The sequence below is a fragment of the Artemia franciscana genome, chromosome 1 (genome assembly GCF_032884065.1).
Source record: "Artemia franciscana chromosome 1, ASM3288406v1, whole genome shotgun sequence".
Lineage (NCBI taxonomy): Eukaryota > Metazoa > Arthropoda > Branchiopoda > Anostraca > Artemiidae > Artemia > Artemia franciscana.
The window spans coordinates 50,039,380-50,060,803 of NC_088863.1; the positions used below are offsets into that span (position 1 = coordinate 50,039,380).

The 21,424-nt window shown below is 34.8% G+C and overlaps 1 protein-coding gene, 1 non-coding gene and 1 pseudogene across 5 annotated transcripts in view; all 3 read right to left on the reverse strand.

Annotated features, from left to right (window-relative positions):
* Nucleotides 1-1,073: 1,073 nt before the first annotated feature.
* On the reverse strand, nt 1,074-17,555 carry LOC136032884 (beta-1,3-galactosyltransferase 1-like; annotated as a pseudogene).
* Trnal-cag (transfer RNA leucine (anticodon CAG)) lies at nt 4,814-4,897 on the reverse strand. The gene has a single exon. It is a non-coding gene; the product is annotated as a tRNA-Leu (tRNA).
* A 1,077-nt stretch (nt 17,556-18,632) lies between the features above and the next one.
* LOC136031033 (SET and MYND domain-containing protein 4-like) overlaps nt 18,633-21,424 on the reverse strand; it is a 39,743-nt gene continuing 36,951 nt past the window's right edge. For all 4 annotated transcript variants that reach the window (XM_065710244.1, XM_065710235.1, XM_065710227.1 and 1 more), the window contains exon 4: nt 18,633-19,761. In XM_065710244.1, coding sequence (XP_065566316.1) covers nt 18,742-19,761 — 1,020 coding nt within the window. In that variant the 3' untranslated portion in view covers nt 18,633-18,741. The remainder of the gene's footprint in view (nt 19,762-21,424) is intronic.

A 21,424-nucleotide genomic window follows, 5' to 3' on the forward strand; every position in this document is an offset into this window, starting at 1 on the left:
CAATATAGACTTTTGGCAAACTTTTATCGGCTCAAACTTTTTGGCCGATAAATCCTAGGATTCCAGTTTTCCTTATGTTTCAATAGTTTTACTTTTCAATATGAAGTCTTATTCAATATAAATTTTTGCGGCTCAGAGAAAAAGTACCACTTATATTGTGGCTCAAAGATAAAGTATCACTAATGTCAAAGGGAAATTATCCCATAATGTCACCAAAAAAGAAACACCAGGAGGAAACACCAGAGCACCGAAAAACCAGACTTGCGGCTCAAAGAAAAAGGGCCAGATTAGGAATGTCCAATTTACGTCAACGAAGACATGTCGAAGAGCCATCAGAGCAACGCGAAACCGGGCTTGCAGCTGACCGAGATAGTACAAAAAGAAGGCGTGTCGAGAAATCACCAGAGCAACACGAAACTAGGCTTGCGGCTTCACGTCAACGAAGGCGTGTCCTAGATCGACACCTGCGGACGAAATGAATGCTTCTGTCGACACAGTTCTGGAACCAAATGAAGCGGTTAACTATCCATCAGAATTTTTAAATTCGCTGGATCTCCCACGGTTTCTTTCACATTTGCTCTTATTCCTCACATTCCCATGATTCCAATGTATCTGCCATTTCAATTTAAAAGATCGCAATTCCCAATTCGATTAACATTTACAATTACCATCAGCAAAGCTCAAGGGCAATCTTTAGAAAAATTCGGTATAGATCTTAATGCGGATTGTTTTTTCCATGGACAATTATATGTTGCATGCTCAAGAGTCGGTAAACCGGACAATCAATTTATATGCACAGACAATGGGACTGCGAAGAATTTTGTATATCCACAAGTTTTACGCAGTTAAAAATTAGCACCCTGCATACGTATTGCCTTAGGGGGAAGGGGGGGCTTAGGCTTGCGGCTCAGAGAGAAATTACCAAAAGAAAGCGTGTCGATGTATTACAAAAGCAACGCGAAACCAGGCTTGCGGCCGAAAGAGAAAGTAAAAAAAGAATGCGTCTCGAGGATATACCAGAGTATACCAGAGGAATTACCAGATGTATATCCGCAAGTTTTACGCAGTTAACATTAGCACCCTGCACATGTGTTTCTGGGCCATAGTGGGTATAGTCTTAGCTGAAAGCAGGGAATTTTGGTAGCCTCAAAATCATTATAGTCAGTCTTGCCACGTTCAACCCTGAAATAAAGTAAACAAATCAATGTTGCAACACCTATGGAACATAAAATTTCAAAAAGGAACAATAATTATGACAATACCATGCGAATTCTTATATGGACATCAAATTTTGTTCTATTCCTGTGTAAAAGAAAAGATAGTAAAATATCCCCTCAGCAAAAAGTAGACTACACAGGCTAATTCCATGGGTGCAAATAATAAAACACAATCAAAATAAAAGAAAGAAACAAGTATATCATGTAAAAATTAAAATAAATTTATTAAACAAAAGAATAAAAACAAATTAATTTCTCCATTTCAAAGGCTCTCAGTATATTGGATAGGAGCTTAATTTCTCAAATTTTCGTAAATTCATATTTTTTCACTGGTTTATTTATTCAATTTGCATTTACTTTAACCTGTGTTATGTTGAAAAAGTATTGGTTAAAAGTTAAATTTTCGTAAATTCATATTTTTTCACTGGTTAATGCATTCAATTTGCATTTACTTTAATCTGTGTTATGTTGAAGAAGTATTGGTTAAAAGTCCTTAAAATTTAAAAATAACTTTTTACTAATACTACTTCAACGTAGAATAGGCTGAAGCAAATGCAAATTGAAAGCGTAAACTGGTGTAAAAATGTTAATTTACGAAAATGTTTCAACCCAATAAATTGAGATTTTGAATCATTTTGTAGACAGTAAAGTCAGATTTCGTTCTCTTAAAGTCAATATCACCAGGAAGCAGATTTAGGTTATGAAAAAAGAAAAACAGGGGTTCCTGACTCTATTATGTAAGTTGAAACTCAGTTTTTGAGAATATTTTATTCTGTCTGATTAGGACAAACTTTTTTTCATATATAAATTAAACGAAAGAAAAAAAATAACACGGCCAAGATTGATCTATATGAGGAGCGTAAATGACTCCCAGGAAGTTCCCATTTCCTTTAAATCTTTCTTTATGACATCCTCCCACCTCCAATAAGAACGGCCTGCTTTCCGTTTAGCCCTAAAAACGGTTGCCCGAAAAGGACAATCTGTCACCCTTCATTTGCAGAACTTTCCCTAACCATCGTAACCTTTCTTTCCCTATAGCCCTAGAAAGCGGGATTGAACCAGATTTTTCGTGCTATCTACTGTTTGAAACAATTCTATTACAACTTACTACTAATTCTATGTTTACTAGAAGAAATTATGAGGGGGAGTTAAAACAAAATAAAACACACTATGGATATACAGCCTATCAAAGGGGTATTGCTGTTGCACCCTTTTTATATACATGTTCATAGTTCGTTTTGATTTAGTTCAACATCTGCCAAAGCCTTCTTCGAAAGCTTCACCCTAGTAGCCTTAGCTTGCGTAGTGGCAATAGTTGTAGTAGTAGCATTAGTAGTAGTATACACATAGTATCTTCGGTTTTCTTCAAAATCCCCCTCAATACACGTTGAAATTTTCAACTTAATACCAAAAATCGTTCCTGAAGCATTGCTGATACATCTCCTTGACAACTTATATGCGCATAATGTGTTTTAATTTAGTTCAGCACTGTTTTAACATCCTCCAAAATTTTTGCCTTAATTAGTAGCAGTAGTAGTAGTAGTACCACTAGTAATATTAGCAGCAGCAGTAGAAGTCGCAGTAGGACTAAAAGTAGTAGCTTTAGTTTTAGTTGCAGTAGCAGTAGTAATAGTAGCAGCAGTAGTAGTAGTAGCAGGAGCAGTAGTAGTAGTAGTAGCAGTAATATTAGGATATAAATATTTTTGTTTGGTTAGTTCAGCATCCCCCACAACTTAAAATACCAAAGCGCTCCTAAGATATTGTTGCTACGCTCTTTTTAGAACCTCCACACAGACGGCGTGTTGTAGTTCAGTTCAAACTTTCCCTAAATATTCCCTAAGAATTTCACGTTCATACCCTTAGGCATAGTTGTAATAGTGGTTACAGTAGTAGTGGTAATAGTAGCACTAGCTGTAGGACTAGTAGTAGCAGGAGAAATAGCACTGGTAATAGTGGCAGCATCAATATTAATATATTACCGTTTGGTCAGTAAGCCATTCCAAAAACATTGCTGATACACCTTTTTGGCCACTCTTTTATACGGCCTTTTCATTTTAATACTCTTAGCCTTACAAGTAGTTGTAATAGAAGTAGTAGTTGGAGCAGCAGTAGTAGTGGTAAAGTAGCAATTGTAGTAGCATTAGTAGTAGGATGCACATACTGCCTTTTGGTCAACTGATCTTCCCTTTTAAGCATTTTCTGGAAGTTTCAACTTAAAACCCAAATCTATTCTTGCAATAGGCCCTTTAGGCAATCTGCAAGCACATAGTGAGTTTTGATTTAGTCCAAATTTCCCTTAAATTTTTCTCTCAAATTTTCACCTTCATAAGCTTAGCGATATTGGTACTAGTATCATAATAGTTGTGGTAGTAGTAGGAGCAGTAGTAGTGTTGTATTAGTAGCAGTAGTAACAATATTAGCATGTAAATTTTGGCTTTTGGTCAGGTGAACATCCCCTTCACAATGTCCAAGAAATTTCACCTTGATATGGCAAGCCGTTCCACAAATATTGCTGATAAGCTCTTCGGAAAATCTGTACGCACATAGTATGTGCTGATTTAGTTCAACTTTCTGCAGGTGTTTATTCAGGTGTTGACTTCAATAACCTCAGCTTCAGTATTACCCGCTACAGAAGCAGTAGTTCTAGTGGTTGTAGTGGTGATAGTAGTGATAGTAGTATTGGTAGCAAAAGTAGTAGGGCTAACTGTAGTAGTAGTAGCTTACAAATATTGCCTGGCCTGCAAATATTGCCTTTTTAGTCAATTGATTAGCTCCCTTATCACTTCCGGAAAGTTCCAAATTATTATACTCATTCAAAACTGAATTACACTCACTTGACAACCCCCAATTGAACATATGCTTTATAATTTAGTTCAACCCTCCCCTCAATATTCTTTGAAGTTTCACCTGAATGTCCTTCGCCGTTTTGGTAAGAGAAGGTCAAATATGCCCGCCTTTCTCAAAAACATAAACTATATGTTAACACATGGACCAATTGCCAAATTTTACAGCACTTGCTATGAGGGCTGTGGAGGGAGGTCGACATCCCCAAAGACATAATTAATGAACCTTTCAAATTTGCAAAATGTCTATCTCAAAGTTTTGATAGGATTTGTTAGGGAAAATGAAGGCTTTGGGAGGCAGGTACCCTCAAATTATTTTGACTTTAAAAAACGACACTAGAACCTTCAGTTTCCAATCAAGTGGGTTCATTTCTAAGTTTTAACGACCTTCCATACGAACATCCTAGGTCAGAAAAAAAATACATTATGTCCACTTCCTTCATTACTTAGCCAGCACTATTTTACTGCTTACGAGTACAAATAGCGCTATAGCCTCGTCTCTTAAATTCAAATAGCTAGACAGTGGCTCACAGCTAGGCAGCATAATACATCAACCTTATTGTATTATCTAAAACAGTTTTTTTCACTTTCCTGAAACAGTTAACCTTTTTACTTATGTCACCGGTAAAACTTCTGTGGCAATAAGCCAAAAACTTGCGCAGGAAGCGAATCTAAAAGGACAAAAAATTGACTATTACAAATTAAAACTTGACCTTCGTGAAACATTACTGCATTTGAAACTCTGAAAAAATTTGTCAGAAGTGGGATTCGAACCCACGCCCGGAAAACCGGACTGCGACCTGAACGCAGCGCCTTAGACCACTCGGCCATCCTGACTTGATTATTAATTTAATAGTATAACAATTAGCACTCAGTTAATGATTTAAACTATTTTTCTCAATGGTCATAAGCAAGAGTATCGACTACTCTCGAGATAAAAAAAATCATAATATTGGTGCAAGATTCTCTCTCTAATATAACTGCAACAAGATTCTCATTACATTCTGATCAAACAATCTATTCCATCTTTTCTATTTTTTAAGAAAATCAACTGACGATGGAAAGGAATAAAAGGAAAAAAGGAAAAGAAAGAGAGAGAAAAAAACACAAGAAGAAGATAGAAACAAAAAATACACCAAAGAAAATCGGGAAATACTAGAATAGAATGACAGCATGTAGCAGGCTTCACATCAAATTCACTCACAGGATAAAAGCAGCTTCTTTGCCCGTAACTTGAAACCCGAAAGACTTTGCACATTTTTAACACACTAGGGCAATATACGTACTTATCGGTTATATAATATACACAATAAAATTTCGACACAAGAGACTGGTCAAGTAACTTCTTTATGCTGTCGATCATTTGGATGAAAAAGATCAAATGGGATAATAACCTTTTAACGCGATTCTCAACGACATTTCTGCGTCCTGGGTACATAATTGTAAATTGTAATTTTATAATTTTCCTAATAAAGTGTTATATTTTCATCATATTTTGTTTTATTTCGTTTGCTTTATCAAAGTTTGGGCTATGTATTTGCACATTAGGGGGGGGATAGGGGTAAAGCATAGCATATATTAAATAAAGCAATGGTTAGTTTACCCATTTAATTTATGTTATGCTTTACCCTCCCCCTAATGTGCAAATATATAGCCCAAATTTGTTTCTAAACTATTATATATTCATCGTATTTTGTTTCATTTCATTAGCATTAATCGAATTTCACTTCCCGAGTGTCCATTATATTACCGATAAGTACTCAATATATTCCAAACATAGGGACAATAATGGTGATTCACAAAAGATGCCCAAATGCTGCTCCTAAACTAATGAGTTAAGTTCTCAGCTTTTCTTTTATTATGATCATGACGGTCTCTATTAAAAGCAAAAAGATTTTCTAAACCAGGGGTGAGCAGCTGATTCAAATATTTGTAAGAGAAAATTGCAATTTGGTAATCTCGAATGTAAGATACATCCATTAACTTATTCTTTTTGAAATGCTCATGAGCAGGAGTCTCATCAGAATCATAAAATTCTGATAATAATTTTTCAGCTCTATGCTGAAGTTTTGTACTCTTTTGAAACATGTTACAAAATTACTTGTCCATGTACAGCATCTGTAGCTAATATATGTAGAAAATATAGGAAAGGTTTTGCTGCAGTAGATGACTATGACAAGTGATCTAGGTGAGACTGCCACAATCTACGTTACTGCTTAATTAGTCAAAACTGCTCTTCTTAACGCTATCACACCCAAAAATATAATTCTGGGATTCTGGTATTGTATGAAAAAGATTGAGAAAGATCTGGTATTGTATAATATAGTCTATTCGGCAAATATTTATAGAACCAACTTTTTTCTAACTTCCGTCGCGGACAAGCTAGTCCCATTTAATGAAAACTTACTATTACTGGAATAATCATCGATGCACGTAGTTTTTATCCTGGTCCATCATCTTCAAACTAGGCCTTCCTCAAACCTTATCAGGGGCTGAACCTACAATAGGTATTTTGATTCCAGAAGACATTTGCTTATTTCCCAAATCTGGCGAAAGAAAACCGAATAAGAGAGAAAAATAAGAACCAGAAAGAAGAACATCTTCAGAGGTCAGCAATTTTAGCGAGCACACCTGCTGAGGAAAAGACGAAAAAAATTTCAAGTGAGAAGAAAAAAAGAAATTATCAAAGGCTGAAAGAAGAAAATGAAGTTGAACAAATCCATAGGTGTGAAACCTGAGATTGAAGAAAATGATTGCAATCTACGAAAAAAATATCTTTCAGTGTATTGTATGTAAGAAATGGGGAGTTAAGGTTTACCGTTGAGTTTAGCCTTTATAAAGTGTAGATTGAGTTTGAATTGTGCTGACTAAAAACGTTTGCATTTTAATTTATAACGGCCTATTTATTACAATCTTTTCAAAATATCTATTGCCCTTACCATATTATCAAGTTGCCCCATATCGATATCAAATTGCAGGCAATGTGGGGTAGGTTGATACACTATAAGCTGTCCAGTACAAAAAATTCATCTATGTTTATTGCTGAAACTTTACCAAAATAAAAAATAAATTTGTGTAATATAACGTATAGGCTTTAACAATGGTTTGTTGAGATAAAATGATGCCAAGCACGGCTTGGTAAAATAAAATGTTAAAACTGTCTCAACTAGCCCCACAATCCCCTAAAAATGATATTTCCTCAGAGAGAAAAAGAGAAAATTGCAATCGTTTTCCATTTCTTGTTTGGCAATGGATAGTTTTTTAAATTCAGATTCTCTGTTATGTAAAGCCTATGACTTTGAATCTATTGTTTTCGTTATTATAATATATTCGATTCTTTTTTGAAGATTAAATGAAAAAATAAGTTTTTTTTTAACTAAAAGTAAGGAGCAGCATAAAAACTTAAAACGAACAGAAACTACACCATATATGAAAAGGGCTTTTCCTCCTCATCACCCCGCTCTTTACGCTAAAGTTTGACTCTTTCTCTCAACTCTACTTTTTAAAATAGTAAAAAACTTTAGCGTAAGGAGTGGGGCGTTGAGGAGGAAAAGCCCTTTTCATATACGGAGTAATTTCTGTTCGTTTTAAGTTTTAATGTCGCTCTTTACTTTTAGTTAAAAAAAAACTTGTTTTTTTAATTTAATTTCTGGACGTTTTTTAATTAATGCATGTTTTGATCTTGGCTCTCAGCACATAAATAATTAAAACAAAATTTGCATATTAATTTCTTTCGGCTAAATGGCTGTCTCATAGTTTTAATCGGAAAATTTTGAGAAAAAAAGAGCGAGGGAGTAGGCCTAGTTGCCCTCCAATGTTTTGATTGTTTAAAAAGGCAACTAAAACTTTTGATTTCTCACGAACGTTTTCATTAGTAAAAAATATACGTAACTTACAAATTAACTTACGTAACGAACTTCCATATTCTTATGTTTTATTGCGTATATGAGGGGGTTCACCCCCTCGTCAATACCTCGCTCTTTACACTAAAGGTTACATTTTGTCCCAATTCTTTAAGAATGACCCCTGAATCACAAAGGCCGTAGAATAAATAGTTGAAATTACTAAAAATACTTTAGCGTAAAGAGCGTGGTATTACGAGGATGTAAACCCCTCATACGCGTAATAATTTCTGTTTGTTTTAAGTTTTAATGATACTTCTTACTTTCAGTTAAAAAAAACTTTTCATTTTTATTTTTGAATTGTTTTTTTTTAAATGCTAGAAAATCCTGTACCCCCTTCATTGAAATTCTCTTCCCCCATTACAAATTCCTCAATGGAAAGATTTTCCCACGTGACCCCCTTCAAATTCTCCCTCCCCTCCCCCAAACCAAAAAAATCCCCTGAAAACGTCTGTACACTTACCAATAGCCATTACTGTATGTAAACACAGGTCAAAGTTTGTAACTTACAGCCCCTCCCACTGGGACTGTGGTGGAGTAAGTCGTCCCAAAAGAATAGATATTGGTTTTTCGACTATGGTGAATAAAATGGCTATCTCAGAATTTTGATCTGGTGACTTTGGGGAAAATATGAGCGTGGGAGGGGGCCTAGGTGCCCTTCAATTTTGGGTCACTTAAAAAGGGCACTAGAACTTTTAATTTCCATTAGAATGAGCCCTCTCAGGATATTCTAGGACTACTGAGTTGATACGATCACCTCTGGGGAAAAAAAAACAAAAAAATAAACATGCATCCGTGATCTGTTTTCCGTTAAAAAATGCAAAATTCCACATTTTTGTAGATAGGAGCTTGAAACTTCTACAATAGGGCTCTGATAGGCTGAATCTGATGGTGTGATTTTTGTTAAGATTGTATGACTTTTAGCGGTGTTTCCCCCTATTTTCTAAAATGAGGCAAATTTTCTCAGGCTCGTAACTTTTGATGGGCAAGACTAATCTTGATGAAACTTATATATTTAAAATCAGCATTAAAATGCGATTCTTTTGATGTAACTATTGGTATCAAAATTCCATTTTTAGAGTTTCGGTTACTATTGAGCCGGGTCGCTCCTTACTACAGTTCGTTACCACGAACTGTTTGATATATGAAAAGTTTTTTATTAAAGGTTTCTAATTAGAAGTCTCTGATGATTCAATTTTTTTTTTCGGTTGTTGTTTTGTTGGAGTTGGATCCTTGATGACGCAGAGAATTTCAAATTGTATTTAATTGTCGGGTGATGTGAGGGTCCTGTCCTGTGGTGGCGCAGTGGATTTGACCTTAGCTTGGTAATACGGGACCCAGAGATCGAATCACGCTGCAGGAATGCACTGCAGGGCCGACGCAGGGACCATAGTAGTCAAGAAGCGTCGTTAATTCTTAAAAAAAAAGATGTGAGGGTCACTTTTTCGTGGGGACTGCCGGTGAGTTGATTTCCTTTCCTTATAGATTTATATTTAGTATTTTTTTAGCATGTTTATGCCAAGTTTTATCATTCTTTATTTATTCTATGTCGTTTCCCAAATGACGGGCTATTGAGCCCTTTGGGATATTGTTTTGTTATTGTCATTTTATGGAAATAAATGGAGCTTGAACTTGACATTATCCACATTTTTTTCACAGGAAAATATTGCCAAACATTTAGATCCCTGCTGAAAATTTCTTATTGTATTCTTATGTGTATTATCATCTTATGTGTATTATATATTAAAATTTCTTATGTGTATTATCTGTTTGTAAATAATTATAAACTTTATTGATAAAGCGTGCAAACTTTTCTTTTAGCAATACCAATTGCGAATAGACATTATATATTTATTAGAATATAAGCAGATTGATTCATTTGAGTTTTACTGAAAGAGTATCTTTCTTTCTGGTCGAAGTTGCCCTTGTTTTACCTTGTGACTGCCATGGTTGAAATTGGGTTAATAAGACGAACAGTCTGCTTGACCCGGGGACTAAGGGATACAGGTTTCAAACCAATCAGGTGCAAAAACTCGTCCTTCCCTAGGACCCCCATGAAAACCTTCCTCCCAATAAAATTGTGATTATCAGTTGGCTCAATAAATGATCTACGAAAGTTTACCTTATATGTGTCCGCATTTGTCGGCACACGCTTTTGTTGACTCATTCTTTGAATCCTTCCTCCAAACTTAAAATCCAAGGTGCAGTCCTGTATCCAGTGTGCCTAGTATGGATTTGTTAATGAGAGACCGTATCATTTGAGTATTTCGGGATTTCGGATCAGAAGACCTGGGTTTGGAGCAGGGTTGGTTTGGATTTTATACAGTTTATATATGGAGGATAATATTCTTTATTTTTAACAGGTATACGGAGTTAGCAAGAACAAAAGGATCCCTAGAATAGATAGAATTTTCTTCACAAATGTCAAGAGAGAACCTTTTTTAAAAAAATAAAAAGGAATTAAAAAAGTAAAGACTTTTGAAAGAATTTTAATATAGGTATACGTAATTCCAATCGAAAAGTAAACCCAGCTTTAGTTCAAAATGAGGATCCAAACTACCCCTTTCGGATCTTCTCGTTCGATATTTATAACCTATTAATTTAAAGAAAAAACTAAGTTTTTTCCGAGGGAATTAAAGAGAAAAGTTGACGCTTAAAACGAAAAAAAATTTTTACTTCACAGCCTATCTTCCATATATTAATAAAACTAGTGCAATAAATCAACAGTTGATATTTCCCTATGTTTAAAGAATTACAGAAAAATAGCGCTTTACTGAAAACACAAAACAATATAGGAGTTTTTGTACGGTAAACTTAAACCGTTTAAGGACACTTTTAACAGTATAAAAGTAAAGCATTTTCAGATTGTTGCTTTATTTTTGTTTTCGCTTAATTCGGCATCACTTCTGCACAATCAGCTCAGTTCAATGATTTATTGTCGTTTTGGATCTAAAAAGGACATTACATGATTATTTTGTAGACAAATTCAAAGTGAGGGAATTTATTAGTATTAAGACTACAGACTCGCGTTTGAATTTGTGTCACAACTTATAATTCTCCGTTTTATAGAGAGAAATAACTGTATTTCCAGAGTTCGTATTACGCTTGATATGTTCTTCATTTCGAGTAATACTAGGTGAGACCAAGATGGTACCTGAAAGATCAATTCATTATTTTATATACTGTGTAATGACTTCAAACTTATTATTTTCATACCTAAGTTTTTAAGATAACTTTTAATTGTATACTGAAAGTTAACTGATGCCACAGCTCCTGTAGGAAATTGAAAAGCGTCATGGATTAGTTTGTTGTTTTAAGGCTACGTATTTACTTTTGAATCCTAAGTCAATAATTTTGTTTTTTACTTGTTTTTTTTCCAGGAAAGACTAGTTTTTTTTCATGCTACAAACATAGTATAATATCAACTGCTGATTTATTTGCACTAGATGCTAGACAGGCTGTGAAGTAATAATTTTTGTTCGTTTTAAGTTTCAACTTCGCTCTTTACTTCCCTCGGAATTTTTTTTTTTAAATTAATCTTAGCTTGTTTCTGATTAAAATTTAATTTAGAAATAACACCGTCAGGACATTTTTTTTTATAAACAAAATAATTTCTGTTAGTTTTCAGTTTTAATGTTGGTCCTTAGTTTCAGTTGAAAACTTATTTTTCTAATCAACTCCAATTAAGGGGAGATAAGACACCTCATTATGGAGCTGAACTAGGAGGCAGTACACGAACTGAAGGAAAAAATAAGTTTAGTGTGGAAAACAAAAAAAAATCAAAACATGTCTTTTCTTTTTGTAAAAAAAAAAACATGAAAAACAGAAAAATAGATATTGAATTCTTTAAAAAACTCCAACTCTTGAAAAAAAAAGTTTTTTCAACTGAAAGTAAGGAGTCAGCTTTCATTGAGCCTTCAGAAAAATACAGAATGAGTTCTAGGGGAAAGACGAGAAAAAAGCGGAAATAAAAATGATGCATAATCTCCGGTGCCATAAACACGACTTTTGTGGTAAAAATTTGAAATTGATCCTTAATCCCTTTTGATAAATACGAATATTTCTGGTCTACGCTGTTATTACAAAATTTTCAGAATAATTTTCGCTAATTACAGTACTTTCTAATCAAACTTCTTTTTTTTTTTTTATGGCTTGTCATTTTGTCAATTTAGAAGTATTTTTATTGCACCCACTAGCTTCCATTTTTTTAAATCATGAGCCTTACAACTAAAGCCATGTAGCCGAAATTCACTCCGTATAAATCTCATCTCAGAAGATTGCACTTGATGCACAGCATCATACTTTTTATATTCACATGCTTTGAGCTCCACTTTATTGTGATTGATTAGACTAAAATGAACTGGAGAAATGTTTAATTTCTTAGCAACAATACCCGTTAAAATACATCGTCCAAATGCGCTAAGGGATAATACGGTTTTGTAGTGGCTATGAATTATATCCTTACTCATAACATATGTAGTGCCTGGCAAGAAGGGAGGATACACAGAACCTGGAAAAATATCCTTCGGGTAGTACCATTTTGAAAACGGGGAACGATTTGGAGCTTCCATACAAAATAAGCTGCCGCCAATCAACCTTTTCTTTCCAAACAGGTTCAGCATTTTCAACAGGTTATATAAATGCTAATAAATATCATCGTTAACTTTTAACACAAATTTAGCTCTTTTGCAATATGTATCGGCCTATTTCAATAACATAACTGACTTGAGAGTAAGATTTTGGTATGTATCAATAAAGTTGTCTTGTATAATGTCATTAAAGCATCATTCTCAGCAATGATTCGGCTTTCAAAACTAGAATCCAAATGTCTCCCAAGAATAAAAGCCAAAACTATATTGTGTCCATTATAGATAGAATTTTTAAAAGCAGATCTTCACGTGTCACGAGTAGCTAAACGAGCATCAATATTTTCAACTGCAGATGGAACATTGACTAGTATGTGAGGCAGTGCTGTCTTACATAGATCTGCGTTGGGGATAATGGCTATATTATTTTGGGGGCTTATGTAGAGGCTTACATTTCGACTTTGGTGAACATTCACAGGGAAATTTGAACTGTCTTTTGCTTTAGTACCATGAATCCAATATTGACCAGAACAGCCAATGAAAATACATAAGTACTACCAATTTTGAATTTCATTGTTGTTCAAGTACTGGAATTGTAAGTTTCTGTGTAAGATTTTGGCCATTTCAAAGGTGTAATTTTTTCCATCTGACGTCATTTTAAAGGATTTCTAGATTATTTTTCTAAATTCCCTAAAATTTATTTTCAGACTATAATTTTAATATTAAGGTTAATTAAGAAAATACTTACCATTCTGGAATAATCCAGAAGTGGCAGTTTTTTTCTTTTTCAACGTGTACTTTCATTTTTGATGTCTATGAGCCGTTTACTTTTAACATTAATAACAACACTCTTATACATCATAGAATGACGAATCGTTCCTGGCAGCCTTTGATTTGTACAAATATCATGGTTGCACCAATAGGTGCAAGTTAGAAAAGAACAAAACATGGCCCACAGTAACCAAAAATTGAAAAAAATGCGCTTAAATAAAAACTGACAAGAGAGAAAAATTGTCATTTGTTGCTGGTTCAGGAATTGCAATTAATATTCAAATTAGTCTTAATAGTAAAATGTTATTTCTGAAACAAATTAATGGTAATTTCCAAAAATGACCTGAAGTCCCTAAAAAGTAGTGTCGGTTCTGAGCAAATTTTTTGGCCCAATACATTTGGCTGAAAAGGAAAATCTTTGGCAATATGTCATCCTTCAACCCCAAAACGTGCCCTACCCATCTCAACCTTTATCTGATACAAATACTTTAACATGACACAATGATACACTTTGAAAGGTGCTTTGGGTAACAGCGATGGTTATGTAGATCGTGTTTTACTTGTTCTCGCTAAAGCAAATCCGAAACCTTTTTGTTGTGTTTAATATTTTAACACATACATTTTATCACATACATAGGTTTAGTTGTCATCAATCATCATCGAGGTTAAATTCAAAAGCACTTTCACAAGGTTTACAGAACCAATCCACAGACTAGCTATTTTTTAAAGAAAAATTTCCAAGTAAATAAAAACCACAGGCTTTGTTCATGTGTGTAATTGGGTTACGTGAGCAACACTTTGGTTTTGTCCCATTTTTTTTCTTTATATTTTCTTTTCCTGTTTTTGATTAATCAGTTTCTTTATTAATCGATTTTTGATAACATTGTGCTTTACTCAGTTGTTATATTGGTTTTTACTTATATTTTGTAAACATATCTTGTTAAATATATCAGTTTTTATTTTCTTAGTTTGCACTTTACTTCATCTGTTGTTGTTTATCCGTTTCATCATAATTAATTTCCATATTCGGGGCACTGCGGTCCGTCACCCAATACGAGCTTTGGTTTAGATAGAACTTTATTTTATTAATTTCTAACAAGTTCTATTCTATTTTTATACTCTTTTCGACTTGTTTTCACATTTTCGTCTGATCCTGAAATACCAAATTAATCAAAATTGTTTATTATCTTATTCTATTTTAATATATCATTTAGTATAGGCTAGAGTCCATTCTTTACTATATAACTTTCTCAATAAATCCTACTCATAAATGCCTTGTTGTAACATTGTGGATACGACCGTTGGCCCTGACTAAAGGTACTTGGCTTTAAACCGCACTGTTGCATGGAAGTCCTCATATGTTGTGTCCTTATGTTGTAATAAATCAGCCTTTTTAGTGTTAAGCTCTGTTTCTTTGAATGACTAATTTTTCTTCAGATCCTGACTTTCTTTTTTCTTCTTGCTTTAGCAACTTTGTTTTCCATCAAAAGTCAAATTGAAGGAGTTTCCAAAATTTTAAGCCAACTCTAACTCCGACCTCTTCATTGTCGGCACCAGTTCTCTTTGAGCTTGGGTTGGATATGTCATTACGTGTTCCGTTTCTTTCTATGACCGTTAATTCCAGTGCCCTCCATGATGTTTCAGTGCCTCGCTAGCTACGGAGGAACAAAAATGAAAAAAAAAATACCTTCAACGCAGAATATCGTGGTCGCAGCCACTTTTCTTGTTTTTCAGGCAGTGGATTTTCCTTCTTGTTCAAGCCAAGGGACTGTAAGTTTCTTATATAGGACCTCCGCACAAGGTGGTTCTCGGTGTTTCAATCTAACACTATTTTTAGGAGTTATGGACAATTGTATTTCAAGGTATGGGACGTAATCATCTCTTACTGGGTTGCTATCTACTGTTGCAACCCTGATACTACATGCCATGGTTTGTTTTTTACTAGGTTTCAGATATCTCTACAACAACGATATTTACGAATAATCCCTATTTATAAAAAGAAAATACCAATTCTATATGTAATATCCAACACAATGGCAAATTTGACCCAGGACATACTGTAGGTGCAGTTTTTGTGTAATAAACCATTATTATATACATGAGCTCGCCATTTGATGAACTTAGGTAATTTATTATTCCAGTAATCCGTTAATAATTCTAAATTCTTTTTAGACCCAAATCTCCAGGAAGGTTGTTCAGAAAAGAAAAACGCTGGTGGGAGTAACCCTTATCCCTCCACACAAGGCGCGGAATTCTTGCTGGCAGTAAAATTAATAAGTTCATACTAAATTTTTAAATGATAAGGGAAGTCTAAGGTTAATTCCAAAAATGCCTCAACATTTTTTAGCTATAATTTGTTTTTTCTTTATTTTAGAAGTCAATTAAAAATAATTTAAAACTATCATCGAGTGTATGCATTACAATCAACGTCACATTCATACCCATTAAAATAGCAAATTATGCCATTCTTCTGAGGGTTTGCCGTATCGTTTTTGGTGGCTATGGCGCACGTGAAACTATACAATACGACGAATGACTCTGAACAGCCACTCTGAACTTCTACCTCTAATTTCTACTACATTCAGCGGTAAATAGAAAATAAAAACTATCCAATTCGCCCGAAACCCCTCCAAACATATATGCAGACATGGGAAAATGTAGGAATTTTGATTGTCTGTATATTTTAAACGGAGAAAAATATTTTCCGTAAAATGTTTCTTAGCATTTCATAGAATTTTTGTGTATGTGTGCAATTTGCTAAGCGAAACTCAACTTAACTCAAAAAAAGTTTTTCTGTCTCTTGGTTTTGCCATGATTCACTTCACAGGTAATTCCGTTGAAATGAAAGTGACACATTGCGAAACAGTTGAAAAATCTATAATTTTGTCTACATATTTGCACATTAGGGGGAGGGGATGGAGCAATGTACAGTGGAAATGCCTTCCAAATATTTTAATTACAATTCTTCAGGAGTGAAAAAGTTAGTAAATCAGCAGTTTTGGTTTTTGAGGGAATTGAGAAGGTATGGAATAGAAAATTTGCCTATTGTGGATGAGTTTATTTACTTGGGTAATAGGTTAACAAAGGAGGGTAAGTGGGGCAGAATTAGTTGAAAAGGGGGGAATAGGGTAATAGGAATGGTTCTAAGTAGTTCCTTCAAGTCAGAAGGTCATGGAGATATTAAGTTACAGAAGCACTGTTTGAGACTAAGATTAGGTCGGTAATCAAGTATGGAGCAGAAGTTTGAATTTGAATACCAAGCCACCAGGAGCCAACACATACTCTCAGTTCTTCTACTAGATAAATCTCAAAATCCAGACAAGAGAAAAGGCGAAACAGAAACAAGCAGCTTGAAAAATCAGATGAGGGTGAATTGAGTAAAAAAAAAGAGCTACGCATATTCTTGAGATTAAACGGATTGTACAGATTTTGATAATTAGCTAAAAAATTAGCTAAGCTTGCAACGAAGTTGCAAGCTTAGAATGTTATTAGTAAGGTTTCAATCTTTATTTTTAAAATAGCCAAAATACTAGCATCAGAGGAAAATCCAAAAATAGCCAATATAGCATTACAACCGTTATACTTAATAGTTTGATAGAATTTTGAACTTTTTTCTCATAAAACGTTATAAACAAAACTTATGAATATCCGTGATTTACCTCTAACGCTGAAAAACTACTAGATTGAACAAGTCGCCAAGTTTAAAGTTTTCGGAGGAAACGTAGAAATTTCGTGTGCAATAGTGCTTTAGTCTTTTCATAACACCATAAACTGCCTAGAAAAATGGAGAAATTCACATAAAGAGGGAAATTTGAACTGAGTCCATAGTCCACCCTGCCCCCTATCAATGGAACACATGGACAATAGATATATCTTAAACTCCTAGGCTCTTCAATTGATTGAACTACAGGGGCTCGTGAAATATCACTCGGTAAATGAACGAAAATTTACGGTTCAGATAGAAAAGTGGCTTTCTAACTATAATTTACCCCCTCTCTTTGTTCATCGAGGTATGTTGCAGACTTGGGGAATCTTTGGTCTCAAAAGCACTTCAGCAAAAACCATAGCCAGAACACAAAAGTGTCGAAGGGGCTATACAAAAATCTTTGTTAAATATTATCAACACAGACCTTCGATCCATTGGACGCGATTGTCGACGATAAAACGCTTGTTTGCTCCAAATCGTCTTTGGCCATAATTATTAATCCGTTTCTGTCGAATGCAACCGTCTGCCATATCAAAGTTAAACTGCCTCTCAGCTTGTGTCCTAAACTAAGGACCATGTAAGCAAGATAGGTTATAAAACTGAAGTGTTTATATTATGGTCTTAGAAAACGCGTAAACGCTTCGAAGGCCATTTATGGTTCATTGACCATATTTTTACGTTCCTATTGTTACTGCAATTCCCAAAATGTCCCCTACGCCTGCCTGTCGAAATAAACGAGACTTCAGGAAGTTTGTAAAGGATTTTCTTTTTTTTTAATCAAAAAATCTCTATTTTATTAATGTGGCTATATTGTGCGTTCCATCAGACGAACAGTTTTACTCTACCAGACCCCTTAGAATTACAAGTTGTCATCTGTTCTCCTGAATTTGCACCAGATTTGAATATTATCAATGAATCAGATTTTCATAATAGTGGGTTCTCAAAAATAAAGTATTAAACTCAAGCAATACAATTCGGCGTTAGATTGAAATTAGACAAATCTTTATCATTAGACGTGAAACAACGTTTCTAAAACTGCCTAAAATCTAAATCTAACTTTTTTTCCTTACTTGAAAAAAAAATCTAACACGACTGTTTCAGGGAAAGTAATAGCCTATCTTTCCCTTTTGTTTCTTTTAAACAAAATTTTGAGAAATGCCTTTGGGCACTCTTCTTGGTTACCATACCACCTGACAGGTTGAGTTTACTTAAGATAAAACCTGAAAATTTGGACATGTCAGCGCGTTGAGTCAAACCACTCAAATAGCTTGTAAGAGAGAAGAAGAAAGTCTTATAATTTTCTTTCGCAAGTTCTGTGTCAAACTTCATGAAAATCCTGATAAATAGCTCTCCAGTAGCGCAGCAATGGGGAGGGCGGACACTGAAGGGTCCCCGAATATAACGAGTTGGGCCCCTACCAAAACAGAATCCTGGCTGACTATGGTCTATTCCTTACCTTTTGGAAGTCATGAAAAAAAAAGTTAGATGAGAAAGACAAAGACAAAAAGAAAAAACAGCCTTGTTGTCTCAAAACCGTCTTGTCACTCCTAATAATGGCCATGCTGCTATATTCTTACTGCGACAAAGATCACTCCAAGAAAGAATCGTTGTAGAAGAACTTTTATATTTCAATTGGGCATTACGCCAAAATTAGGTGACATTTACTATAATTTATCAACGTAACTTGAAGAGGGGAAAAACAAACTACTTATGACATCAAATTCGAACATTCCCTTTCATACTGAGAATTTGTTTAAGAACCTCTTGAGCATCACAATAAAGCTGAGATGGAAACGGGGCTCCAGATGTGTCCATCAAATAAAGGAGCTCGGCACAATTTGAATAAATCTCGGAAACTAGCGGATCATCTAGGGTGGATTCGTCAATCTTCATAGCAACAAATTGTTCAAGCAGTACCATAAAAGATGAACTAACAATTTCCAGTTTTCTACCAATTGGACTATCCCCTGGTAATTGGACCGATTCGACTGGTTCAATATCAGGATACTTAGGAAAACTTCTAACACAAGCCTCACAGCTGCAACGAAAAAAATACTGTTCACTCAGAACTTTTTTTCTATATGAGTAGTCATGCATGGCAAAATGATAGCCATAGTTATCGAAAATTTGTTCTCCACCTTTAATTGTGCGAATGGCAGTGACAACACCAGTCGTGCCACAACAATGTCGAACAACATTCGGATTACAGGAATGGTTGAGCAAACTTAAAGTCGCAAACGCAGCCGCACCTATTTCTTCTAGGGAGCTGGAACGAACATCTTCACCATTAAAAACTAGTTCGGAGATTTCATGTGCATTGCACGGCAAGTTCATTAAATGTAAGAGCATAAGTTCAGCAGCTAATTTTCTCCAAGCTTCTGTAATTACTTCCTCATTGAAAAAAAGATCCGCGATCACAATTGATAAAACACTTCGTTTGAAAAGATCACTTTGGGTTCTTTTCTTCCGGTTATGAACAAGGTACAATATAGGTAAGTAGCTACTAGAAGAATAAACACCACTATCTTCACAACCGTCGCCTGACACATCTGAATTGACCTGCAGTACATAATCATTCAGTTTTTCAAAGCCAAAACTCATTGCAAGTACAAATATTCGTGTAGCAAGAAACGCCATCTTTCCAACATCTAGCATTATAAGAGATGGCAATATTCGACACTCCAGTTTATGTATAGGAATAGCCAATTCTTGGCATTGTTTTCCACAATACATTACCTGAAATGAAAAATCAAAGATTACAATCAAACTCTTAATATATGTTCCACATACTTTCAGACAGCGGGGTTAAATGTTATTTGACTTAACACATGTTAAAATCCAGAAAAAACTATTCTATACAAATAATTTTGTAGAACCCCTAACAAAATCGTGGCTCAAGGTATAGTTCTAGTGTACAATTTGGTAAAATTTTGAAACTAATCTTTGGAATGACCTAAGCTAATTAAGTGCTTTTTTGTATTTGAAACAAGACAATTGTATAAATAAAACGACAGCCTCTGTTGGGATACAACTGCCCATATAATAGCCTTTGATCTTTTTCGAATTATTTCTTTTTTTTACTCTTGATCAGTACCATAAAGTAAAATATTCCTAGAAAAGGGAAAAATTCAATTTCGAATTATTGATCTTCACTAAATCTGATGAGAGAAAGCCAGATCCGATGTCCAACGTGTACACATTGGGAACCCAAAAGATAACCTTCTGGACTCTATAAGTGATTCTCCTGTATTGGGCTCCGAGTCTTTAGTTTTAGAAAGTGACCTGCAGAATTTACCATTTACTAAACTAGCGAAATAGCTGCTTTAGGTAGTTCTTAGCTAGCAAAAACTTGTTTCGTCAGTATTTTGAGCCCGGCCCTCCTTAAAGGCTGGATTGTCTTACTTCACTTAGCTCAGGTTTTCAACGCTCGCAAATTGGAACCTTCCTTCACTTGTAACAGAATTATGAGTAAAAATGAGTCATTTCAAAGGGACTCCTCCAAACTAGAACCAGGACAGACACAAAATCCCTTGCTGCATGATCGATTAGACGACCACAAATATACAAACGTTGACAATTCTCTCATACTTTGGTCATAATCGGAAAAATACAGCATTTTCTCGAATACAAAAAAAGCCCAATGCCACAAAGATATCTTCTTTGTAAGCTTGACCCCCCCCCCCGTTCTGCCTCATTATGGGAAACTTAATATATACGCAGCGTTTTTCCCATACATGCCAACAAAATTCTTGCTCACTTCCCTCCTCAAATATAATTTCAATAACGTCTCTGCGCAAGATTATTCGGTTTGTTGAGTGTTATTTATTGGCAATGCAATAAAAGAAAGTATATAAAAAGCTGGTCAGTTTCTAAAACTTGTTTCTGCCTAACCAGAGTTTCTGCCTAACAAGAGTACATGAAACGTAGACAAATTATAATTCAAAAATATCTCGTTAGCACTATTACTGCTAGGCAATCGTGGGTGCAGCGGTAGCTGCAGCCTAGTAAAGGACGAATCTCAGTCAAGGGTAACCCAAAGTTAGTTATTTTGAAATATTTATAAAAACCGTAAAGAATATTCATACTCTACTCTTAGATGACATGAGTCACGAATTACATGATTGCATTGAAGGAAAAATCCAAAATATTGGTACAATAAGGGTAAATAAGAAAATTTTTAATATCATTTTATTGATGAGGAGACTGACGAAGGAGCATATTTCTTCTGAGATAGACTGATATGAAAGGATGGCAAACATGAACATCATTAGACATGAAGTATTCATTAGAATGAAAATCAGTTGGCAGAATTCCCCTGCATAACAATCAAACCAGTTTAGAGGGAAGGGCTGAGAGCGCCATAGGTAAAACATGTTGTCTTAAAAGTATTGGTTTACAT